Genomic DNA, 26,563 nt, shown 5'->3' on the forward strand with positions numbered 1-26,563 from the left:
CAAGAGAGACCCTGTCTCAAAGAAGAAAATAGGCAAGAACCGACAGAGAGGTCTTCTGACCTCACCCACACACTGGAGCGAGAGAGCAGTTCTCAACTCAAATGAACACACATGCTCTCTTAAAATAACTCTTTCAAAAAGGGATTTGAAGAAAGAAAAAAAAAAAGTCTAGGATGTAGGCTGCAGAGACGGAAGAAGTTGGACAGAGAGACATGCGCTCCTGAACTTTGGATCTGGCCCAGGTAGGGATTATTCTGTCTCTGTCATGACTGAGAACAACGCACAGCCCTGCCTGCTGGCTTCATCTCTCAGGGGCTCCAGCCTGCTCTTCAGTTTTCAGGTGTAAAGCACTAAGTGGCCCTTAACACCTAGAAATTTTCCCAACTCCTAGAGAAAGCTACTTCTCTCAGCAGAGGGCTGCCGCCCAGGGGCACACTAAGCTGAACCCCTTCTGTTCTGGGCGCTTCTCTGGGACATACGCCCCAAGTCTACACACACCTGTCCAACCATCCTAGCAGGGAGAACCAGGAGACAAGGGTGAGACATGACCAGCTGCTCAATCAGACACTTCTGTTGGGAGCTGGGCCAAGGCCAGGGCACTAAGGAAATGACTGAGCCTCTTCCAATACTGCAAGGACATCTGACCAAACGAAGAAGGGACAGACAGACAGAAAAGCCTGTGACCAGTACTTGAAGATGCTGTAGCTTCTCCAAATGACTCCCTTTTCCAATTCACTTCACAGTTCATTTGTCACAACTGTGGTCCCTGTGGTCCCTGGATTTCTTAAAAATGCTCTTAGCAACTTCAGGAGGGATCATACAGCCAGCTTAAAGGGCTCTTGGGGCACCTGGTGGAAGGAGTTAACACGTTCCTAAGGCAGGAAAAGAGGTCAATACTGTTGGCTCAAGAATTCAATAATGCATGGAGTGAATACTTCACCCCAGGGCCCTGCCCATTTCTTATCTAGGCAGCTCCATCAATGACCTATTTTCTCTGCTCCTTTACAACAGATTAAAAAAACAAAACAAAACACAGGATTCGAGTTAAGTTGTATATGTCGTTTAGTAATTTAACAACGGTTTCCTCCTTCAGAGGAACACATTTAGTGTTAACTGGAAACACACTTCAAATAAAATCTGAAAGTAGCTTGATGGTTTGGCTCTTTAGAAATCCATTTCCACAAAAGCGGTGACTTAATTCAGAGATCTGAGGCCTGGAGGCCTTCTCAAAACACATGCTGAGGGAACACTGTGGAGGGGAAGGAATCCCAAGGAGGCCTAGGACCTAAGTCTCTTAGCAAAAGCCATTTGATCCCAGATGGCTGCAGCTCATCCCAGATAGCTGGGTTCTGGAGCTCAGCCTTCTGTCCCAGGAGAGACTACAAAACCTAGGTTCCAGCTGAACTTCTCTCCCTGAGAAAAACCGACAGCAGATTCGCTAGCAGCAGGGTGGTGCTGAGAGGCCAGAGCCAACTTAAGTGGCCCCAACTTATGTGTTCTCTGTATGAGGTCATAATCCATGGAGAGGCCTGGGAGGATCCTGCACGCACACACTCCCTACAATCTTGCTGCTCAGCCCCAGCTCCTCCTGCGGGCCCTTTCTGTGGCTTCCGGAGCACATCTAGTTTGCATGCTCTTATTTCCCAGTGAAATTTACCAAATGATCTGAAAACAGGCAACTCCAACACAGAACAGCATGAGCACAGGCCTCCGCCCCCTCCCGTTCTCTCACCCCCATCCCCTAGTCTTACCTCTTCTCGGGCATCTCTGAAGGACGAATTCAAAGCTCCTCCTCTCTTGGGGAGAGAAGCCTTGGAGGTGTCTTCTTGCTGCCCAAAGAGCTCCTCGATGGTCTTCTTGTCAATCTGGTAGTGATGCTGCTGCTTGGCTGCTAGGGTCCAGATGTTGGTCTTGCCTCGAACTTGCTCCTCTGGAATGGTTTTCCAGAAAAAGCTTCGCATTCGTTTCTTCTTACCCAGAGAGCTGTAGCCATTCAGGTAAGAAGCTGGAGGGAGTCCTGGAGGAGGAGGAGGGGGGACGGGAGGTCCCCCAGGAAGTGGAGGTGGCAGAGGAGGAGGAGGGGAGGGGGAAAAGCCCTCCCCTGAATGTGGACAAGGTGGAGGTGGAGGCGGTGGAGGAGGTGGTGGAGGAGATGCAGAGGGTGACATCTGCCCAGTCATGAATGCAGCTGCTGTGGCAAGAGTCCCATTTTCTTTATCGCTGGCCAGGGAGACACAATTCATAACATGCATAGTACTGTTGCCTTCTAAGGAGCTAATTCCTTAACCCTGGAGAAGCAGACACAAACATCAAACTCTAGCTGTACTTCTTGGCTCATAAGTGTGCTGCCAGAAGTGAAGGCAACCGTGCTGCATGTCAGCTTCCAGACCTGCGAAGATGGAGCGAGTTTAAAGTCAGTGCTGGTCAATGTTCTCATACTAGCTTGTCCTGCAGAGGCCAGGGTCGGCTGGCCCACAGTGGTTAGATATTTGGGTCAAAAGGACATCTTAAAGCACACTGTAACAAGCGCATATCGGCTGGGCGGTGGTGGTGCACGCCTTTAATCCCAGCACTTGGGAGGCAGAGGCAGGCGGATTTCTGAGTTCGAGACCAGCCTGGTCTATAGAGTGAGTTCTGGGACAGCCAGGGTTATACAGACAAACCCTGTCTCGAAAAACCAACCACCCCCCCAAAACAAAACAAAACAAAAAACTGCCAAAGAATCAGCAATAAAACCAGTTTGGAAATCTCCCATTAATCAATGAAGCAGTGCCTGCTATAAGATCAGGAGCGTTCCCTTTATGAATAAACTACTTGTTCACCAAGAGCTTCCTGGCTTTCTTGGACGATGTACACCAGCCCTTGGGGAAACTGCCCAAATTGCTGAAGCGTTAGGTGCTTAGTGACCTGCCTTTTTCCAGTCTGGACATGTTTTCGCTGATCACTGGGTCAAAGGCATCTTCCATGTAGAAGGGAGATAGGGCACTTAAAGAAGACAGGAATGGCCCAGCTTGTTTCCCTGGAGCCAGGGTCACTATGTTCCTGTTCCACAGGATGATGTGCTTCCCCCAACTAGAGGAACGTGTGCCAGACATGTTACATCACCACACTAGACTTCCATTTTCTCCTCTACAGAATTACAGGACATTAAATGATTCCCATCATCCCTACAGATGCTGTCACCTTGGATTCTAGAAAAGCTACTCTTCAGGCCTAAAACTTGCTACCTACCTCTTTTGTTCCCGTGATACTGTTAGCAAAGGAGATGTACAAGGACCCACTGCCCCTATCAAGCTTACCACACTCTTAGCCCTTATTCGTACAACTCACTTATCTTGAAGATTTGTATTTAGATAGACCTACAGATGTTTTGGCTTTATACTGGTTATTACTAACTCAATTCGAAACAGAATCAAAATAACTTCATTTCTTCTTATAAGAAGCCCGATGAGCAAGGGAATGACAGGAATCTAAGGAAGGCATTAACGTGTCCCAGTGTGTGGCATGACTTCTCTGGCTCTAATTATCCACTAATGCCATCCCTGTTAGAGCCTCAACTTGCAGACACGAGTGGATCCCACAACACTGGCTTAGACAGATGTGAACTGCCTGATATCATTAATTCAGACATTATGAACTATTGTACACACAACTAGCGGGACTTCCTGGGGAGCAAGATCATGTAGAAACATTTCTCCCTCAGAGCCCAGCTCTGCCTCTTCCTTGAGCTGCAATCTGAGCAGGGTGGATGACTTCACTTCAATTTCAGCATGTTTCATCTATGAAATCAGAGAATACCTTTTCCATGGGCTTGTATAAGAAAAATGAGCCAAAACAGGAATGTAGCTAACTATTTCTAATAATAATTGCTCATATACTCAGTTTCCCTTTATCTTCACAAACAATAAATTTGACTTAAAAACACATGGGGGAAGGGGCTCTGCACTGATGGCTCAGTGGCTAAAAGTGAATACTGTTCTTTCGAGGACTCAGTGCCCATGTCAGGTAGCTTGGCTAGCCTGTAACTCCAGCTCTAGGGGATCTGACACAAAGCATCCATACTCAAGCATGCATATATACACTCACACATATACACATATATGCACTCATGTACTTATATATATATACTCATACACACACATATGCACTCATGTACATACATATACACACATACACACACATGCACTTGCATATACATATACACTCATACACATACATATATATGCATTCATGTACATATATACACTCATACATATAGTTAAACTTTAAAAAGAAAACATGCCTTGAGTTTGTAGATGAAATGTCAAAGTTCTGGCTGCTAGAAATACATGTAATATTTTTACTTTGCTTCCAAAGTTTGTGAATTCTGAGATTTTTCCTCTTTTAATACTCAATGACCACTGGGCCAGGAGTGGTGGCATGTACCTATAATCTCAGCACTCAGGAGGCAGAGGCAGGTGGTTCTCTGTGAGTTCGAGGCTAGCCTGGTCTACTAATGGGGTCCAGGACAGCCTATCCTACACAAAGAAACCCTGTCTCAAAAAGAACAAACAAATAAAAAATTCAGTGACCACATGTTAAATCGTCTCTATGACATAGGACAGATATTTTTATGAGATAGTTAACAGTCCAAGGTTTGTTTGTTTAATTTGTGGTGCCAGGGAGATTGAACCCCGGCCCTTCTGCATGCCAGCCAGGCAATCCTCCTCGGCTGCCTTGTCTTTATTTACTTTGGACCTGGGCATTCAACCCATGTGCTCAGGATGTGTCCTGCCACTAAGCTATATATTCATCCCCTGACAATTTAACTGTTGACCAGAAAATGACAGTTCCAACTATTAATTTGGCACTTAAAAAAAAATCATTCTCATGATGTTACATGTATAATTCAATCTCATTGGTACATTCAGCTGTCACCACAAAGTAATTTCTAAATCAGTGGAGTTATAAGGATGTCTCTGAGCTGACCTCTGGCTCAGTAGAGATGAAACTGGCTTTTGGAAGGAGTTTTCATAATCATCATCAGGGGGCATAACCAGGCTGTCTTCATAGCTGGCACCCCTAAAGCCGGCATGACTCACTATCAATTACAGTTTATAGTTACATTTGAACTTTTTTTTCAAGACTGCACAGGTAATTTTGGCAGTTTATTCTCACATATTTTATATTCTTCTGTGCATAAAGAAGCCCTTTTAAAGTTTCTGGTTCTCCGAATCACTTCCGGTTCCATAAATACGGATGCATTTCTACATTACTCTCCACCCTGCCCTACCCCCGTCCCACCCCAGTGATGGAGATGAACACAAGCTTCACGAATGCCAGGCAAGCCCTCTACCTCAAAGCCCTGAACTGGATCCTGAGCACTGGGGAGACAGAACAGGGGGTAAATAAACCAAAACACTGTCTGGTCTGGAAAGTAAGAATTCATTCTGTCTCAGATACTTACAGGCGTAGCATTAAGCCCCTCAGTGCCTGTGTAGAAATACTAAATGAAGAAGAGGAATCATCAAAGGTAGTGTGATAACCCCCAGTCACTGTCTTCTGACACCTACACCCCAAAGGACTAAGACTTTTGTTTTTGAGTACTGTGCTGTGCACAGTGGAAGTACCAGATAAAAGCTTGCAAAAGTTAAGAAGACACACACACATGAACTTGCATTGATATTTTGCAATATCAATTGATATTGATAGGGCCATTGTCCAGCCTGAGAGAAGAATGTCACTCTAAGAAGTTAAAGGAACAAAGGGGAATGTACCTCTCTGTCCCTGGCCCCTTTCTCTGGCAACCTCTTCCCATAATGGCCAACAGCATCTAGGGAGTCAGTTCACCAGCAATGGTAAGCTGCATGCTAGAGCTTTTATTCCCGTTACTTAAGCAGTACATCCCTACTACTAACACTAGCAGGACTACCGATGTTAAAGAGGTGGTGAGAAGGGCACAGATGGCATCCCATCTCTTTCCAGTCATGTGGTATTAAAGACAAGGACGCACAAAAAAAACCAAACAAACAAAACAAAACAAAACCATTCTACCATACTGTCCACAATAGGGATGACACCGCACAATCTCAGAGACACTGGAAATGCAGGTGATGCAAACACCCCTGACACTTGACACCGTCCCCTGCCTCTCACAGTTGGCCATTGGCAGCAGGGACAATGGGATCAGCCCTGATTCTGTCTGGGAACCGTCAAGTATCCCATCAATCTCCCCAAGACAAACAGAGGCAGGCTTGTATTTAATGTCTCCCCTACAGCGAGGAGGCTGTTAAATGCAGAGCTGTCACCAATAGGCTTTCTGAAGACAGAACCCATCTTCAAGTCTGCTGAATGATAACCATGGTTCATCAGAGGTGGGGTTACTGTCCCTCCCGCTGGGGACACTACTGCTCACTTGAGCATCTTTTAACTCAGATTTCAGTAAGGGATGCTATGATCAGGAACGTAACCTTCAGGGTATGATCAGCCAGCACACAGGGTTAGGGAAAAAACAAAACCAAAAAACGTTCCTAAGGATTCCTGGAAGAGCGGTCTGGCTCCTAGCTCTAACCAGGGCTTTCCAAAGCTGGGTCTGCACCGCTCTGTTCAACAGTAATAAAAAGTGACACAGAGCCAGATGGCTTTCCTCTGGCCTCCTGACATGTGTCGCGGATGAGCCTGGAGATGGAAGTGCAGGCGCCCACCTGATGAACTGAGGACTGTTAGAGGCTAAGCTACATAGACACAATTTTTAGCTGGGGAAAGAGAGACAAGGCTGGGGAAAGTTCCTGCCTTTCTTTAAAACTGCTCTCTTCTCTCTACTCCGCCTCAACCCTTTCTTGATCAAGAAGTACACAGTTTGCGAGCAGCACAGCCTGACCTGGCACTTCAGCCGGCCTAGAGAACCCATGACGACGACGGCAGGTTTAATCTGTCACGTCACAGAAATAAACATTCACAGCTGCCTGTTTCTGAAAGCCCATTTCCAGTTTCTCCTCTCCCAGTTCCCAAACCAGGAAGAATAGGCCCAGGAGCTCCAAAGGATGCTCCCGGAGAAACAGAAGCTCCAGGAAGACAACCGGGACCAGAGAGGGTGCCCGCGGAGTATCCAACTCAAAGCAGAATTTCTTTAAACACCAGCTCCCGGTCTTTGTGAAACTTGCCCGGAATGGGGTAGGGAGGGAGCACCCAGAACGCGATTTCTTTCTAGTCAGGATGGACGCAGTTATTTCCCAAGTCTTGCTCCTCACCACCTCTTTTGGTCTTTAGCCCCTCGCTCTGGCGGATCCACTCACCAAAAAGCCCTGGCTCCGCCGGCTCCCACTGCGCTTAGCTCAAGACCCCCAAGGCCACCAGCGTCCCGCAGTCGCGCAGCCCAAGATCCCGGCACAGCAGGCGAGCTCTGAATGGGCGGTCCCCTCACTAGCTCAGAGGCCGCCTTATCTGGGCCGGGAAGGCGCGCGTCCCGGCGAAGAGACGCCCACACGCGCCGCGCAGGATCCCTGGCGAGGACAGTAGGAACAACCCTCCTGCGAAAGGATCGACCCTCCGCTTCCACTAGTGCCCGGCACTCCCCAGTCCCAGACCAGCTCAGAGGCCATTGGAGGCCAGCCACGAAACCCCTGAGGCTCCTTCGGTGCCGATCCGACCCGAGCTGGCTCGTCCTGTCCAGGCTTCCCCGCCCAAACCCGGGTCCCAGTTCTCTGCGGAGCTCATGGTTCACGGAACAGTGGCCGTCAGCCGCTTGGACCACCGCTGCGGCGACACCGTGTGGTCCCCAACGCGGGCTCTAGTGAGAAGAGCTCTCGGCCGCACTGCGGTTTTGCACCAAGGGAGACGGAATGAGCCCGCGACAAAAACGCAAAAAGGAGTCTCTGGGGCTGGATACGGAGACCCGGCACGCTCGGGAACCGGCACGCTCGGGAACCAGCACGCTCCGGGACCATGGGTGACTGGCAGCCTGCCACTCCACAAACGCCGACGCCACTTCGGAGGTTAACTTCCAAGGAGGTGTGCAATCATGGGAAGCCTTACCCCCACACCCCTGTGGCAGGGGCGAGTCCTCGTTAAGAGGGGCTCCTATGACCTGCGCGACCCGCATAAGTGCCACGAAAGCTAACCGAACCTCCGAGGTCCCACCGGCGGACAGCGCCACACCGGGTTCGGGGTCCGATGCTGGGCCAGTCCCGCGGGTACGCGCCTCGGGGCACAGGGCCTGCGCTCCGGGATCAGGTCCCCGGACTCCGGAACAGAGCTCGCGCTTCCCCGCATCCTCCCCGCGCCGCCCCTCAGCCCAGCATCCCCGAACCCAGCCTCGCAGCCCCGGCTCCAGCTCCAGTCGTCCCGCACTCACCGCGCCCCCGCTCCCGGCGCCCGCGCAGCCTCCGCGCGCTGTCCCGGCGCCGCCGTCTCTCCGCAGGACTGCACGCCAGGGACGGTGAGGGGGGCAGGGCGGTGCGGAGGGGCGGGGCCGCTGCAGGTAACAATGCTGCCTACCCGGCTGCTCCTCCAGCCGGCCGCAAAGGACAGCACGCCCTTTCCTCCTCGCCTGCCTCCCTCGCTCCCCCTTCAACCCTAATAGCACGGCCACTGCGCTCCCCCTCGCCAGCTCCGGGCTCCCGAGACTCGAAAGCCGCCGCCCAGCACACTGCTCCTGGCACCTGAAGACCCGCGCGGGGCTGGGCGGCCAACCCCTGAGGAAGATGGAAATTGCTGCAGGTTAAAGAGGAGCCTTGGTTGTCCTAATGGAGCGCGGTGGGAGGCGCCACAGTCGCTACTGAGCAGGTCACCGCCTTCCACAAAAGGAACCTCTGCGGCAGTCTCCTGGACACCCTACCCCGCGCACACCGCATGAACACCCCACGCACATTCGAAGGCACGCATGCACCTTTATAGCACAACACACATTCACACACCTCCGCACCACTCCACAGTAGCTTCTCTTTGGAGCTTAGCGCTTCTCAGGAGGTCCAGAGCGGTCTGGAGGGCACATCCTCTGTGGGGCATGACAAATCCTCCCACTCGCCTTCCCACCCTTTCTTCCCCTTCCCTCCTTTCCTCTCCCCTCTCCTTTATTTTCTTTTGTCTCAATGATGGTAACAAACTTTTCAGCTTTATTAAAGAAGAAGAAGAAGAAAAAAAAAGTCTGGGAGTCCTAGCTGAATGAAGGAGCTCTGTCTGGGAACTGGGAAGAGCCCGCCCACTCACTGAAGGAAACAGGGAAGTCAGTCTAATCGCATTTTTTTTTTTTTTTTCAAAGTGACTTGCGACGACGCCAGGCAGAGAGCGAAGTGAGTAGTCAAAGAAAACTTACCCTGGACAAACCGGCTGCTGGCACCTCAGCTGCCGGGGTGGGAAGCGCCCTCTGCGGGAATGAAGTCATCCTACCCTTTTCTGGGTGCGCCCAGATAACCGACCAGAGCTTTCCTTTCCCAAGCTCTGGGGCCCCGAGGTCTTCTAGCTACTACACCAGGTCCTCAGGTCCTGGGCTCCGACATAATTCTTCGCCTCCTTCTGCGAGCCTTGCATAGGAAAAGAGAAGTACTAGTCCAAACCAGCCCAGTATCCAGGACCCCAAACTGCGGCAGCCTATTTCTTGGCTTTCTTGATGGTACTTTGTCCATTAATGTAGTACACGATTTAACACAACCCACAAACACTGAAAACATCAAGGCTGGTCTCACGCTGAGAACACACATTAGTTCAAATGAATATTGATTGGTACCCAGGTAAAAGAGTATTGAGTGTTAAGTGTGAGCATGTCCTTCCCCTTTTTATTTTATTGTTTATTATTTTTTTGGAACAGAATCTCTCCCTCTCCTCTCCTCCTCTCCTCTCCTCTCCTCTCCTCCTCTCCTCTCCTCTCCTCTCCTCTCCTCTCCTCTCCTCTCCTCTCCTCTCCCTCCATCCATCCCTCCCTCCCTCCCTCCCTCTCTCTATCTCTCAGCATAGATGTCCTTGAACTCACTCTGCAGACCAAGCTGTCCTCCAATCACCAAGCCAGCCCCCTTTCCTCTTCTTTAGTGTGAGATTGGTCTCTTCCCTCCATTGTTCCAAGCCATGCATGGCCTCACACTGTAGGGAACATGTGTTGAGAGACCAGTCCATTTATGCTGCAGTCCGTGATCCCAGACGGCTGAGACAAGCAGGTTGGGAAGCTGAGGCAAGGGGATATAGCTTTAACCTAGGGATGTGAAGCCAGCCTTAGCAACATGGGGAGATTTCCAAGAAGAAAAAAAGCCACTTTGGAGGAGTCAAGCCCAGTGCCCCATCCTCCTCCTCTGGCCTTTGATCTCCAGCTTCAGTCTGGCCCACAGGCCTTCCCTTCTGCTTCTCTGGCCCTCCCTGGTGACCCGTCTTTTCCTCTGAGTGCAGTCACAGGGCTCTTACAACCCTTGATCTATTATCCATTATAGTCCCATGGGGATCGCTTCTGACTTGTATCTGGGTGCCTTTTTGAAAGAAAAGCAATAAAAATGAATACACATAGCCTTTGGTTTCCATCCTTGGAAGGGGCCCAGAAAAATGAGGGCCAATTGTCTTCAGTTATGCCCGTCGACTCATATCCACATCCATTTGGAAGTCCAGATTCAATGCCTGGAAGTCAATTCACCTTCCCCTCAAACCATCGCTCTTCCCTCTTTCCTTTCTCTAAAGTCTGGCTTTGGAAGTTCAAGCCCCAGTGCCACCACACTAACTCTAGAGTCAGGCGGTCTGGGCTACCCTTCTGCCGCCTACCACACGTGGGACACACTGGGTCCTCCTACCCATCACCCACCAACCTTCCATTTTGATTTCCATCCTAGGGAAGTGTAACTGGACACCTATGCATCGAAGCGTAGTCTTCATCCTCTTCACCGAATTCACTCACTGAGAAACTGCTGTGGGGTTACTGTACAAACAGGTCCATCCAAAGGCTTTCCACATTGGCCTGCCTCATCCTTTGGGCCATGTGTGCATAGATGCGGCCTTCAGTCCAACGAGGCAGGGGCACCCTGAGTCATCTCCTGCCATCTGGGCCTCCCCTTCCTACAAGCAGCTTTGTGTGAGGACCCCCTCAGGATAGATCTTATTTATTTCGACTTGATTTCTGTTTGCACGGTAGATCGGAAAGCCCTGGAAATAAGCAATGCAGAGCTCCCCAATATATTCATATGCTGTCCACACCTCCCCTAGGTTTGCTGTGACCAGCCGAGAGAGCTTTGCTTCATCGACAATAGGAAAATGTGTCGACCAGTCTGCAGGAAGGCTCAGAAGGTTCCTAAAGCAGTGTACCTGACATCAGCAGGGGGACCTGATTCGTGACTGCAAGGTGGCTGCCTCGCTGCTGCTGCACTGCTGCTGCTGCTGCCCCTGGAGAGCGAATGGAGGGTGGCGTGGTCAATCTCTTCCCAAGCAAGACACTCAAAGCATGTTAGTTACTTAGCATGGCTAAAGCATCACCCAGAGCCAGCAGAATGTCCTTTGGGACATACCTACTTTTTCCTCCTCTCTGTGCAGCTTGTTCTGCCCTCTTCCAGAATAGTCTTTCCAGAAAGTGCCATTCCTGTCACCAAATGCATTTCTTTCTTCTGGCTTCCACTTCTGAGACACTCTCAGTACCCCACCTCCCCTCCCCCCCCACTCCCTTGCCTTTAGAAATAGTGTTTAATCTGTCATTAGGAACCACTGACTAACAAAACCTTCAAATTGGCATGGCTCCACTTCGGCATCCATTCTAAAGCACATCTCATCAGTGTAAAGCAGATGTATTTGCTAAAGGAGTAGATTTAGCCTATGTGCTGACTCCACAGGTCCCCGGGCACACTGGAGGCAGTTCCCCCAAGCACACATGTGAGGAAACAAGCTGACTTTAAATCCCTCTTCCCTGCTCCCCTCCCTTCATTCCTTCTCCTATGTGTATAATAGACTGGTGTTTGCTGAGCGCAGTTTTTTCATCTTTATTCTTCTTAAAAGATACACCTGATGGGGCCACTTGCTCAGTGTTTAGCTTTGCCTCTTAAGGCCTCGAACTGCATGAAGACAGAAATGGCCAATTCTATAGTTAAACGGTCTGGCCGGTAAAGGAAAGGCTTGCGATCCTTCCTACCTAGCAGGTGCTAAGAGAGACTGGCACACTGTTGCCTCTGAATGGTGGAGATCACACAACAAATGAAAGCTGCAGGTCATGGCTATCAATCTGGATGCAAACTTGACTTAAACACTTACTGGAAAAAAATGCTACCATCATAGTCTTACAGTATTCCAAACAAGTTTGGTGAGGCCCTCTCCATTTTTGTTCCAATTATTCATAAAGCATGTGTGTGTGTGTGTGTGTGTGTGTGTGTGTGTACATGCATGCATGTGCCACGGTGTGCGTGTAATAGAAGACCATCTCAGGATCCAGTTTTCTCCTTCTGTCTCTTGGGTTCTAGGGATGGAACTTGGGTCACCTTCAGCCACTAAGCCATGTTTCACCCTAACATTTTTTTTTTTTTTTTTGAATTGGAAAAATGCCAATGTATTTTCCCAGGCCACAGAATTTAAATAGTAAGCTGCCTTTACATTTTAGTAAATGTTGACTGGGCTCTGATCATTAAGAGGGCAGAACTTTTTGTCAGATGCTAAGTAACGATTTCCAAATGTGCTCTCTAGCAAGTGCTCTCTCTGTTAATATCCATGGCAGCATCAAGGACACCTCCCCTGAGGCTGTGCAGGTACTTGTCAGTAACTGTGGCCATTTGTTTGAGGTAAGGGTCAAGAGATTAAAAATAACTCTTACCCAACATAGGTATGGGGTAATAAGATATCTGAGGACCCTTGTCCCTGCCTGCCTGTAAAGCAAATTGTCCACTTTCCCCCTTCAAGTGTGTGTGTGTGTGTGTGTGTGTGTGTGTATGAGAGAGAGAGAAAGAGACACAGAGAGAGACACAGAGAGAGAGAGAGACAGAGAGAAAGAGACACAGAGAGAGACACACAGAGAGAGAGTGTGTTCTGGAAGGCGAGCACAGAGGAAGAGAAAGGAGAGGGAGACAGTATTGTACATTGAATTTCCTCAGAAAGTCTTCACCATCCCTACTGTTTAGTTTACCCCCAGTTCAGGGTTTAGAACACACTGGCTGAGACAACATTCCAGCTTGGAGCAGACATGACAGCGAAATGTGCTCTAACAGCCCAGAACTTCTTTCCTTCTCCAAACCAAGCGCCAGGGCCTGGATAAAAGTTAGAATGGTCAGATGCCTGTTTATTTTGCTACTGGCTTTAGCTTTTCAAGTTGTTTACCCTTCCAACAAGCTAGAAGAACAAACAGAGTAATTCGAAGCCATAACTCTAATCGTATAAGTAGTTCCCAAACAAACGAAGGAATCAGCAACAGTGTGTGTGTGTGTGTGTGTGTGTGTGTGTGTTTTCCTGTGGGAATGCTATGTGAAGGCTTTGTAGGAGGTATAAAGGTAGGAAAAAGGATCAATTGTTGACTTGGTAACTTGTTAAAAAGAAAAAAAAGCCCCTTTGTGCCCCTGGGAATCTAGAGTATACTTGGTTTGGGGAAAGCCTGGAAGATAATGCTTTTGCAGTAAGTCTCTGCTTTTAATAAGCAGGTTTAATAATCATACTTAGGCTCCGATAGGCAATAATAAGACTAGCCCACAATAATACATGTTTTTGTTTTGGCTTGGCTTGCTTTTGGCAGTGTTTGCGATAGACCCCAAGGCTCCATACAGCCTAGGCCCTTACCAGAATCCTCACACTTCTCAAGTGGACAGAGAAGTAGCTGTCACCATTTTTCTGAGCAAGGACAGAGGGTGTTTTGTTGCGGATGTTATTGGTCAAGTTTAGCTTGACATGGGGTACAAAAAGAAATGCTGTGAAATGCTCAGCGTTGTAATTAGCTCATGTTTACATAGTTTTGTGAGCCAGATCAGGCAAATGTTGAAAGGGAGCTGGGTCTGTTGGGGTTAAAGCTAGGAGTTTTCTTTCATCCTTTCTTCCTGGCCTCCTTCTGAGGAAGGGGTTACTGAATACTTGACAACCAGTATCTTAGGATGAATGAAAAACATTTCCTCACACTCCTACATCTCTTTTATGTAGTGTTTTCTACATACAATCAACTTCTGTGCGGTAGCTACTAAACTGGTTATTAGCTAATACAGTAAAACTCAGTTGTACAACGGACTCTGCTGGTGGGGACCGCTCAGGCCTGGGCTACAGAGCAGACCACACAACTTCACATTTATTTTTCTTGAAAGATGGCTGAGTTTCTAAGTAACTTCAGTTCCTCAGTACACTCTAGCCCTTTGTGGAAGGCACAGGTAAATGAATTTAGGGTTTTGAATGGCCACGTTTCCTGTAGGGTGACTGGACACAGTTACTCTGAGTGCCTTCTTTACAGAAGGGCAATGGATTTGGGGCAGGCATACCTACACACACACACACACACACACACACACACAGAGTGCAATTTCTCTTCCCAGAAAAACAATCTACTGTGAATTCCCATTTAGCCAAAAGTTGGGATCATAAACATTTACCGCTTCCAAGGGAGTCTAGAGAAGCAAAGAACAGTGGTAGGTGTCCACACACCTCCACCCCGGGCCCACATTCCCCACCATGAGGATTTGTGGTTTCCAACTTAACCTTTCTTTTGTAAGCGCCATGGTTTCTGTCTGTAAGGACACCAGTTTCTGAGCATAATCACTGGGCATAACTAGGTTTCACCTAAAGGAGCCCATAGGGAACAGGGACCCTCCCTGTATTCTCCATGCTTGTGGTCCAGGGTCTGTAGACCTCCCTGGTGGCTCAGGGACCCTTTCTGTGTACAGAGGTGGGGCAGATGCATCTAAATGAATCAGTCAGCTGGGAAACTGGGGCAGGGGTTGGGCATCAAGGGAGAATGGAGCTGAGGAGGTTCTGACTCATCGTAGTTTTTATTAGCATCTAGACTTTTAATAAAAGTCACACGCTTTTAGCCAAAGCTGTTGAGAAGACCAACAAGGACTTTGATTTAAAAACACTTGGTATTTTTGGATGTGTCTCCTGTCATGGAAAGCCAGTTTCTTCTGCGTTGAGCTGCAATAAAGGGCGTATGTTTCAGAGTTCCAGAAAACTGTTTGTACAGCTCCTGAGGTCTACCTGGATCAGCTGGAAGCAGTCCTGTTCCCTAGTCTAGGTATTTATAATCCACACACTTTGGTGGCTGGGTGTTCATTTCTTTTCCTTCTAAAAGGAAGCTCTTGGGCCAGCCTCTAAACGGAAACCCAGGTCAGACAGTCAACAGTTCAGTCTTCTAGCAGTCCCCCTCCCCAAGCTGGCCTACCAGGCTCAGACGACTGTCACTTCAACTGCCCAACCCTGGGCCGAGCGGAGATCGGAGATCGTCAGGCAGAAGGAGAAAAGAGGCAGTCTTCATGATGGCTGGAGGCCTGTGTCCACTCAAGCAGCAGACACAAGACCATCTCAAACCAGTGGACCTAACAAGGCCCAAGACAACAGCTAACTGGTCTGTGCATTATCCTAATTAATCTCCGTATTAACTTTGCAGAGCTGTCTGCTGTCATCATGCATTTGATACCACGGCAAGCACATGGAACTCCTGTTAAAAGCTAGAGGGTGAGTGAAACCTATTCCAGGAAAATCCCCATCTACTCCTGGGGTTCCCCACCATAGAGCATCCAGAATCCTTCCCTCTCTTAAGTTTGCTCTTAAAGTGAGCTAGGCAAATTCCTAGGAAAAAGGGTCTCTCTCTCTCTCTCTCTCTCTCTCTCTCTCTCTCTCTCTCCACACTCCTTGTGTGTATTTACACTCTGTAATAAATTTTCCCAATATTTTTTTCTGGTCTCACTTCTGTAATCCTTCTCTGATGATAAGAATCTGAAAATTCTGGGAAGATGAGCCCATCTGTTCTGTCCCCAACCATAATCTGCTGGTGAGAATGTCACTGGACACAACTGAGTCAAGCCTGAAAGCATTCTATGTTGTGTGGACTGGTAGTGGGGGTGGGGGTTAAGCTTGAAAGCCTACAAAGGGATTATTGTGCTCTAAAACTGATTGATGTAAGGTTTAGTTGGGCAGCAAGGATGGGACTGCGTTCACAAGATCATGCTGCAATATACACTCCCCCTCCCCAACAGCCACAAGCACAGAACTGAGACTTCCTCTCTGGGTAGCCAGCAGCTTCCAGACTCAACCATAAATATGTTCTCTGAATTGGTCCTCCTCTTCCCTGCACCACCCAGTGACACCAGTGGGTCTTCAGTCAGCCAAGGCCAGAGGCCTCAGGAATAGGAATCCTTTTTGCTGAGAACACTGTGTTTTGACATGCAAGCCACAGGAAAAGGCTACAAAACGTTCACAACAGTTCTCGTCTTCCACAGGCCTCTGCAGTACGGAGGGAGCCACTGGATAGATGCAAGCTCTTTGAAGCAGGATATAAACACATGAAGGCAACAGTCAGGCATCGTAACATTTTATGGTGAGCTGAAGAAACCGTAGGCTTGCACAGGCCAGTTAACATTTCAGAAGACATGCCGGTGCTTGACCCAAAGCAAGGCAGCCCACAGGTGGACTGAGAAACAACACAGGCTCTCTCTCACAGGGCTTGGGAACGAGAGTGATGGAGATTTTTTTTTTTCAGGTGGAATAAAAACAAAAACAAAAAACATAGCAAAGAGGATGAGGACCAAAGCATTTCATGTGGAACCTCTACTGTTTTAGTTACACCTGAGAGAGGAGAGGACCCCTGACTTCAATTGAAGACAGCTAAATAGGCCCTTGGGAAGAAGATAGCTGTCTGGCTGGAGCCAAACTGCTTCCACAAGCCCGGCGTAAGGCCGCAAAGAGGACAAGAGAGGAGGAAAATATTGTAATAATGAAATGTCAGCAGATTAATAATCGTGAATGCTTCCTTACTTGGGTGAACCCAATTCACCACCAGTGAGCAGGAATTGAGGGTAAAGAATGAGCTCCAAGAACTGAATAGGCAGAGTTCCTCCTAGAATAAACCAAGGTCACTGTGGAGGTCGCTGGCAAGGAAGTCTGAAGTGGCCTGGACTGGAATGGCTTGTGTTGAAGGGAAAAAGGGCTTGTTTTCATTGCTCTGCTCATGGGCACAAACAGTGACTCTGAAGTCTCGAAAACCCCAGCGCAGCACAACAGCCCATTATGTCACTGCGGTTTTGTTTTAAAAGGACAAAGAGGCAAGTTAGGACCCGAGCCTGCCGCCAGCCAGCCTTAATGCCGCACTTTCCTTCTCCCTGTGAGTTCAGGCACCATCTCAGTGCACCAAGACTCTGTTTTCCTTTTGTCATATTAAGAGCTGTTTATCTTATTATTGCTAACTAATTTCTCTTTATTTTACAGCTGGCTTAATGGGAGAAAAACACTACCTAAAAGTCATGAAGAAAATCCCCATCTTTTTGAAAAGCAGACCCGAGATTAGGTTGGTGGGGAATGCTGTCCTGGGGTCAAATCCAGATGAGCAGCATCACCATGCCTCACTAGCAGACCCTTGGATTATATTTTTATAAATCCACACACAGGAAATCTCAACAATGAGTGGGAGTCTGTCCTCCAAGGAGAGCCTGCTGGCATCCAATTCAGGAACCATGTGGTCCTCTTCAGGGTGTTGGTGGGACCAGGAGACGAAGGTCAGCAAATACTCAGGACTGTTTAAACTCACACACTTACAGCTCCCTTGATAAGCAGCAGTTCTATAGTAACCATTGCCATGGTTAGACCTCCGTGCCCAAACACTGCCTGGGTTTCTGTGGCTTCCTTTATGACTATGAGCCAGCTAGGCCATCTGGGTCTGGAGTAAGGTTCCCAGTCTTAGCTGGGAGAGGGCTGTTGGCAGAGGGGACCCATGAGAACACACACACCTAGGACTTATCTTTATACAGTCAGGCTACTTTGTTAGCTTAATAGTGTGAATTAGGGAAAACCTGGCTACCTTAAGAAAGTACCTTTTTAGATTTAAAAAAATCATTTTTAAGCAGTCAGCTAGATTTTAAGCAACTAGAAAGTTAGTGCAGAAAAGTACTATACTGTATGTCTGTTCACGAGCAGAGAGCACAAAAATCGAGATAGAAGGAAGCATCCTTGAACTCTTCAATAGTTAGTTAGAGAAGAGCCAAGGAGAGGGATGGGGGAATGCCTGGCTTGCGGAATGTGTCTCCAAGCCTCAGTCTCATTTCCTCGATACATTCTGTGTCTTCGCTGGCTGCTGCTGTGCTTCTGTTCCTTTCACATGCTGGGCTAGGGGATGTACATTCTACAGTCCTTATGGATGGAGCCGGAAGCGTCATTGACTATATTAAAAAAAAAAAAAAAAGCCCTCTGCCACCCTAGTGGGAGAAGACTTGACAGAATCCTACTACCTTTCTAGACCAAATTGCCACTTAAAAAATTAATTTTATTATGAAAATTTTAAGAAATGTTGATTACTACTATTAAATCCCACATATACACCACCCATCTTATCTCACCAGAAACATTGTGCCATTATTTAAGAAACCTTTTCCTGCTGGGCATGGAAGGGCATCCCTTTAAATTTAGGAGGTAAGAGCATTTGCTGCCAAGGAGGGTGACCTGAGTTTGAGTCCTGGAACCTGCGTGACAAGAGAACTGACTCCAGAAAGTTGTCCGCTGTCCTCTACTCATGCTGTGACGCTGATCTGTCCACACACAAAATAAGTCAATGTACAAACAAATTTTAGGTGAGGTAGCGTATTTTATTCCGTTTCAAAAACATCACTATTCCACATCTCTTTTTAGGTAGCTCAACTGGACCATTTACCACCTTCTCCTACCTCACTGCTTGCTGACCCCTCTAGGAAACAAGCAAGGTGACCTTTTTTCTTTTTGGCACTGTGAGAGTCTGCAGTCCCTTTGGTGGTCACTTCAGACACCAAAGTTCCAAGATGGCATGAATATGGCATGCTTTTCTGTTTGTCTATGCTGGCCAGGCCACATTCTACCCTGACATGATTTATACAAACACGTGTGCACACCCAAGCCAGAAGCAGAGCAGTAAGAAAATGTCACCCTTAAAACCAGCAAACGTTTTTAATTGTGTGTGTGGTCAAGGCTGACGTCTGATGTCTTCTTGGTAGCTCTCCCCCTAGGCTTTCACTGAACCCAGAGCTCTCCTACTCACCTGGAACGGTGGGCAGCAAGCCTCAGCCTCCAATCCACAGTGCTCGATGTTCCAGGCAAAATAGCTCCATGGCTGGCTTTTATGTGGGTGCCAGGGATGTGACCTCTGGACCTCCCGCTTGCACAGAAAGCACTTTCTGACTGAGCATTTCCCCTAACTCCTTAAGCGGGCATCTTATTCCTCTTAGACCTTTTGTTTTTTGTTTTATTTTCCAGACAGGGTTTCTTTGTTTGGCTCTGGTTGTCCTGGAACTCACTCTGTAGACTAGGCTGGCCTCAAACTCAGAGATCCACCTGCCTCTGCCTCCCAAGTGCTGGGATTAGTGTGTACCACCACTGCACAGCTCTTAGGGTTTCTTTTCTTGTGACTCCACAATTCATGGTCATTTGAACAGACTTAAGCTCGTCTTTAGCAGAAGGCTATGTTTCCCGAAAAGCATGTTGGGACCAAGCAGAAGTTTTAAGTGTTTTTATTTTTGTGGTCAGTCTCAGAAATGTCACCCGAATTCCCAGCTCCAACAATGTATTAGTAAACTAACTGCAATGGTGTCAGGGTTCTCAGACTGGGCCCATTTCCGTTCCCTGTGCAGATGACAACAGAGTAACAAATAGTTCTTCCTTATTACACATAACCCCGAAGAGCAGCCTTTGTTTCTAGTCCATCTGGGTGGACCACTTGGCAGTTTATCATGAAGAACCATTTATGCAGGGAAACCTGCTGGGCAGGAAACCTTTAAGTGCGAACACAGAATTTAGTGAAAGTGGTTTGCATTTTCTATTTTAATAACAGCCCCTGTGACACTGTAATAATAGTTAAGATTGCATGGCCTCGGAAAAGCTTGGAATGAATGCAAAAGTAGCTACGTCTTTGATCAGAAAACAGTGAATCCACAACTAGGAAGCCCTAGGCCAACCTAAAAATTTGTATTTAAACAATCAGAAATATGTGAATTGATGAGCACAAAACTGAGAAAATGCCTCCATGAGATCCAGCAGTAAGACATTTTCTTAATCAGTGATTAGGGGGCAGCACATTGTGGGTGGGGCAATCCGTGGGCTTGTGGTCCTGTGCTAAGAAAGCAAGTTGAGGAAGCTGGTAAGCAGCACCCTTCCACGGCCTCTGCATCATCTCCTGCCATCAGGTTCCTGCCCAGACTTCCATCATTGACGAACAGCAATGATATGAAAGTATCAAACCAAATTAACTCATCTTACAACTTGCTTTCTGGTCATGGTGATTCACTGCAGCAACAGACACCCTCAGTAAGACAGGAGTGCACCCGTGTTCGTTACGTTTATGTGGGTACCCTTGGAGGCCAAAAAAGGGGAGTTGGATCCCCCAGAACTAGCACAGGCAGTTTACAAGTATCTGACATGGATGCTGGGAACCCAATTCAGGTCTTCTGGAAGAGCAGCGCTCTTACCTGCTGAGCTCTCTCTCCAGTCCCTTACCCCTCAGTTAATCAGTCAGTCAGTCAGTCTGTCTATAAGAACATGCCGGTATGTGGAAGTCAAAGCACAAGTTGCAGGAGTCCCCTTCCACCATATATGTGGTGGTTTGAATAGGTTTGGCCCCATAGACTCATGTGTTTGAGTGCTGAAGTGGCACTATTAGGAGGTGTGGCCTTGTCGGAGGAACTGTGTCACTGCAGGGTCGGTCGGCTTTGAGGTCTCTTATGCTCCAGCTCACCCAGTGTGGCACACAGAATCCTTCTACCACCTGTGGATTCAGATGTAGAATTCTCGGCTTCTCCAGCACCACGTCTGCCTGCATGCTGCCATGCTGATAATGGACTGAACCTCTGAAACTGTAAGCCAGCCCCGATTTAAATGTTTGCCTTTGTAAGCGTTGCCATGGTTATGTAGTTTCTTCACAGCAGTAAAACCCTAGGACACACTATCTGGACTCAGGTCATCATCAGGCTTGGCAGCAAGTTCCCTTTCCACATGAGTCATCTTCCCCTGCTCTAGATGTACCGCGTCAGAATGTCTAATTTTAAAAACTGCTGACTGGGAGCAGAAGAGAGAGCTCACTCAGCCTTTAAAAGCACTTGGTGCTCTTCCAGAGGACTTGGGTTTGGTTCCCAGCGTCCAAACGATGGCTCACAACCATCCTTTACATCTAGGGGATGCACACCTTTTCCTGAACTCTGGGACCACCAGGCACACCCTTAGTGCACATATACACATGTAAATAAAACACTCATATCAGTAAATAACTAAATCTAAAAAAAGCATTAATAAATTAAATGCTGGTTAATGTTGGGCTTGCCCATGATCCCTCCACTAGAGAAGCAGAGCAGGAGGCCTACAGTTCAAAGCTATCCTTGCCTACACAGCAGGTTCAAGTGGGACCTCACAAGCCCCTGTCCCAAATACTGGGAAGAAAAAATAACAACTAAAACAAAACAGCTGTTTGCAGTCTCATGCAAAGAAATATTAGACGAATTCTGGCTTGAGATTAGTAGGACAGCATTTCCCACAATTTCTGAAATGTCCCTAAGCACATTCAGTCATTTTATACTATACACTTACACAAAGCTATGTTCTTTGTGTTACCAATTGATTAGAAAATCAAAATCCTGATCAGCTCTGAGAAACGAAGATGCCATTCTATAGCACTGGATGCTGTGTTTTTGTTTGTTAAAACTAAGCAAGTGCACCCATCTTGTTACCATGCCAATCTGTACCTGTCCCCAATGACTTGTAAAATTAGATGTATACCAAAAGATTGTTTTAAATTAGATGTCATGATTTATCAGTTAATGTTTCATTTGTATCCTTATTTTATCTGCCTATATACTTGGGCCCACCATTCTCTCCATTCTCTCAGGGTAAAGTCAATGTGGTTTGCCCACATTTGAGGGGGTAGGGGGAGGCAATGTGGGGAGTTACCTTTAAGAAGTCTAGACTTAGCCAGACTGTTCCTGCAGGTCTGGGGATCTTTTCAGACTCTGATTTAAAAGAACAGGAGCCAGGGAGGTGGCATGGTGGGTGCTGGATGTACAAGCCCGACGCTGCGTGTACCTGAGGTCTTAGCACTCGGCCTGACCAGGGAAGTAGAGCGAGAAGAATCCGCTAGAAGCTCACAGTCTAGCTAGTGGGCACACAGAGTTTAGCAAACCAGTTTCTGCAGTGAATGTTCTCCTAGAATAATTTCTATTTCAATGTAAGAAAAGTCATGTTTCCCCCACCGTCCACTGTCTTGAGGCACATCTCCAGACTCCTCAGATTTTGTTTTTTATCTATCTTCTGGACAGCAGCTCCCTTTACAACTATAACATCCACAAAGTGGCTCCTGCTGATTCAAGGATCATTTTACTTTCTGTACTTTTGCTTTAAAAATATGTTCAGTTCCTACATATGCTTCTGGAAATGGGCACATTCTACTCCTGAAAACAAGCCAGCAATATAGAACCATCTTTAAAGTGTGTTTGCATTCTAATGGCCTGTCTTCTCTTCTACAAACAGACCCTAAGAATAACCGAGCTGGCTAAAGGATATGTACACCCGAGTTTATCATACTCATAGCCCAGCAACTTAGACACCTAACTTGAGGTGTGCCCGGTCTTCCCGCAGATGGCAAGGGGGTCCCTACAGCCCATTTGCTGAACTTTATTTTGCCACAGGAGCTAGGCACTGCCTTGGAATCAGAATGAGCAAACCACTATCCAGCATGCAGTTGTACTGCTTTTGCCTATGTGCTCACTATTCAGAAATCACTGTTATTTTTAGCTTTTCTGAAAAAAAAAAATTCATTAATCCACGAGTCTATTAATCTTTAGCTCCTCTTCGCTACACCTGCTGCTGAACTTTGGTGATGCTGATGTGCTCAGCTCCTCAGAGTGTCAGACTGAAGAGAATGCTGCAGAGCATGGCAGAGGAACAGAAGCACCTTTTTCTCCCCTAAAGGTCAGAAAAGAATATTCTCTCGAGTTCCAAACAGTTAGTTCTTATTTAAAATTTATAAGGCCAGGGCAACTGGATACTGCAGCAGACACTTTAATAAGAAGACAGGATTCACACCAGAGGCACACTCTGGGGAGTGTCACTAACCATCACACGTCACTCTGTTGGAGAACACAATAAGCTCTCTCAGAGGACACATACACAGGAGGAATGATTTAAAATAGCTCACGACTTACAATCACATTATATTGTATTAAGCACTCAAAACAGGCATATTAATAAAAAGGCCAGCTAAAAGGCATTTGGACATATGTAACACATCATACAGTCTACAAAGTTCACGTATAACAGTAATTTTAAGTACTTCATTTCAACACAATAGAAATAACAGGTAAAGTGGTATGTCTGAAAATACTCATTTATATGTATGACAAAATCAAGGGAACTTTACATTTAAACAAGATTACATCACTGAGGAACCACACAGTAGACAAGCCAACCACATACATAAGACCAAAAGTGCTGCACAAGTAACCCAGCACTGGATTTTCCCTCCCTATAACCTCCACACACTTTACATACTCTTTTCATTACCCAAGTGGGAAAACTTCTCCCATCATCCCCTTCTTCAAGAGGAATCAAGAGAAATCAAACAAAAAATTCTACAGTTGGTTTTGCCATCCACTTCAAGTGTGGTTTTACGAGGACAAAAAAATCCCAACATTACAGATGAATCAAATGTTCTCCATTGGGATTTCTTCATGTATGTACAACGGTTGGGCAAGAATTACTGCATCAGAGAAGGCACGTATCTGTGATTTAAGGCTTGACTGGTATAGTCACACATGGAAGCCAATGAACACGGTCTGGAAATTCTCTTCTATCAAAACAGAATTTACTCCCAAACTAGCTTTCTAATTTACAAATTTCTACTCTAGAAACTTTTAAGAATTTCCATTTCTATGTCCACATGTAAAAAAAAACAAAACCAAAAAAACCAAACCTACCCCTCTTAAGCAGATTTTAATATAAATCAAAATTGCTAATACAACTGTCAAATTCCTAAGTTTAAACACGTCATAAACATTATGACAGTGTGATTCCTGGGCCTTTAAAAACATTTAAACAAAATTACAGTGTTACAGATTAATTTTTAAAGTATATCTGCAACAAGCTATGGGCCATACAGTCACTTATTCGAGCTGTCCCTTGTGTGACACTACAGGACATCATAAAACTTACTCTGCAAAATAGCTTCTTTCTTTAAGATAATACACAAACATGAACTTCTTAAAGATGTTGAATATATTCATATATAAAATATCTGACATTGATACAAATCATGTAAACTTCCCTTGGAAAACTATAGCTGGTCCTCATTTCTGGGACCAAAAAAAGCCTTGAATTTTTATCTTGTCAGTGCAAATCTATATTAAATATTTCAACCTACAGAAATAGCCATAACCCTCACAATACAAAAAGGATTTCTCAAAAAGGAAAATTATTATGTTTAGAATTATAGAAATTATGTTTACATAAAAATCACCTACCTTCCCATCAGATTTAACAGCTCAATTGTTATGTATGAAAAGGGAAAAGTAAAATCTCTCGGTGCAAGAGCCACTCCAACGGCTGCGGTCACCTCACCGCGTCCTCAACACTACTTAACTCTTACTAGCTCATTAGTTGTTTAACAATACACTGTTCTTCCTTTTCCAGGTGAGTCTACTGTTCTTCAAGCCAAGATGGGGCATCCACTCCAGGGGTTTTCAACTTGACATGGAACTGCTTAAGTGTCAGCTCAAGCTGCTTCTGATTGCCAGCAAAGTAGGCAGCAACGGCACTGTGGAAAAGGACCAGCTGATTGCGTAACACTTTCACCTGTGGACAGGGCAGAGCGACAGGCCAAGCATTACACCACGGGCAGCACACCAGACAGTGAGGCTTACTACATCCCTAATTTACATGTCAGCCAAAGAGCCACTCTAATATAACGACAATGTTCACAAATACCAAGTGCACAATGTCTGTTCAGTGACCTTTTCATTGCTGGAGATGAAATCCAGGAACTTGCATTTGGCTAGGAAAATACTCTACCAATGACCTAATACCCAGTCCTGTTAAGCATTTCCAAACAACATTATTGAGAATATTAACAAAAAATACCATCATATTTCCTTCTGAGTTAAGTATATTTAAACCATGTGAGGTTTAGAAGAGGAACAGTTAGCATGCTACAATACAACACCAGATGCATACCAGGTATGGGCAGCATTAAGGCAAAGCTTTATATAAATCTGGGTGGGCTGAATACTTTTAGATGCTGCATTTTTTTTTTTTTGTAAGAAATCAAACAGCAGCAAACATTGCCCAGAAGGTCAGTTTATTTAAACTCATATAAACCAGTTATTTCCAACTACTTATTACTTATAGTGAACCAATAACAACAATAACAATAAGCAACACTGTTTATAGATTTACTTTTTACACACCCTCATGAAAATGAAAGGTGAACATGGAAAGAGCTTGATTACAGAACGTATAAATAATTTAGTAAGATATCAACACCTGCACGTGCAATGGGAAAAAATTGAATAGTTATTTTACCAAGGAATATAGAGAGAGGCTAAATAAGCATATGGAAATAATTCCTGCATCTTTAGTTACTAGGAAAATCTACATCAATCCCCCATTATGGCCCATCACTAGTAAAGATACTGAGTGAGTGAACTCCAGAGCAGTTGGTGGAAATGAGAAATGGGAAAGTTTCTTAGCAGTTAAGCATACGACTAATCTGCAATCCAACTACTCTACGCCTAGATAGTTACTTAAGAGAATGAAATCCTAGGTGCACACAGAGACTTACACAAGGACGCTCGGCCAGGCTGGATTAGTTAGAGTCAGGGATTCATTTACTTGTGATAGCTTCAAAGCAGAAAGAACTCAAATGTCAACCACAGTGATTAGACGTACTGAGGTATTCCCATAGATGGATAATGTTCAACAACAGAAAGAAACAACAAGCAAATGATTACATGCAACATGGGTAAGCTGCAAGAACCCAGAGTTCTGTGAAAGAAACAAGAAGAAAAGAGTGTAGGCTGCTAGACTGCGTTTTTATAAAGTTTACAAAGTACAGTTTCCCGTCTGCCTAAGGCTTTCCCAGCAGTGACCTACCAAGGGCTCACAGTTACTCTCCACCTTGCTCTGCTATCAAAAGTACTACTCTACTTATGTTTTTGTGCTTCTATTTTGGATGATTCTTGAACTACATGGCAAATAAGGGACCACTGTATTTTGATCATGGATCTACAAGGCAGTTTTAACTGGTCACTTTACTGCTGTTTGAGCCACAAGTATATTTCCTGACCTGAAATTTAACTCCTAATACTTTTCAGTGAAAGAGAACAGAAGAAGATGGGCTTTAAATCATGTACTGAACCTGTAAAGAGCTGTAACTAGTTAACCTACAATATCACACAAGTCAGCTTCTCTCCCCAGCCTTGGAGGTGGCAACAAACTGAACACACACTCAGAGAGGGGGGGG

The 26,563-nt window shown here is 46.3% G+C and overlaps 2 protein-coding genes and 2 long non-coding RNA genes across 5 annotated transcripts in view; 2 read left to right on the forward strand and 2 right to left on the reverse strand.

Moving 5' to 3' along the window:
• Fhdc1 (FH2 domain containing 1) overlaps window positions 1-8,452 on the reverse strand; it is a 36,097-nt gene extending 27,645 nt beyond the window's left edge. The window contains exons 1-2 of one of the 2 annotated variants that reach the window (XM_031374217.1): window positions 8,333-8,452; window positions 1,752-2,389 (exon numbers count right to left, since the gene is read on the reverse strand). In XM_031374217.1, coding sequence (XP_031230077.1) covers window positions 1,752-2,252 — 501 coding nt within the window. In that variant the 5' untranslated portion in view covers window positions 2,253-2,389; window positions 8,333-8,452. Of the gene's footprint in view, window positions 1-1,751; window positions 2,390-7,274; window positions 7,413-8,332 lie in introns of those variants that run through there. The other variant, XM_031374218.1, reaches the window with a different exon arrangement.
• LOC116093056 lies at window positions 7,549-9,713 on the forward strand. The gene is made up of 2 exons (XR_004119605.1): window positions 7,549-7,989; window positions 9,239-9,713. It is a non-coding gene; the product is annotated as an uncharacterized LOC116093056 (long non-coding RNA).
• A 759-nt stretch (window positions 9,714-10,472) lies between these two features.
• LOC116093054 lies at window positions 10,473-17,890 on the forward strand. The gene is made up of 7 exons (XR_004119604.1): window positions 10,473-11,023; window positions 11,155-11,391; window positions 15,497-15,564; window positions 16,329-16,426; window positions 16,589-17,209; window positions 17,314-17,392; window positions 17,493-17,890. It is a non-coding gene; the product is annotated as an uncharacterized LOC116093054 (long non-coding RNA).
• A 5,203-nt stretch (window positions 17,891-23,093) lies between these two features.
• Window positions 23,094-26,563, reverse strand: part of Arfip1 (ADP ribosylation factor interacting protein 1) — a 24,382-nt gene continuing 20,912 nt past the window's right edge. Inside the window, exon 3 of the mRNA XM_031374219.1 lies at window positions 23,094-24,897. Coding sequence (XP_031230079.1) covers window positions 24,742-24,897 — 156 coding nt within the window. The 3' untranslated portion in view covers window positions 23,094-24,741. The remainder of the gene's footprint in view (window positions 24,898-26,563) is intronic.

This window comes from Mastomys coucha, unplaced genomic scaffold (genome assembly GCF_008632895.1).
Source record: "Mastomys coucha isolate ucsf_1 unplaced genomic scaffold, UCSF_Mcou_1 pScaffold16, whole genome shotgun sequence".
Lineage (NCBI taxonomy): Eukaryota > Metazoa > Chordata > Mammalia > Rodentia > Muridae > Mastomys > Mastomys coucha.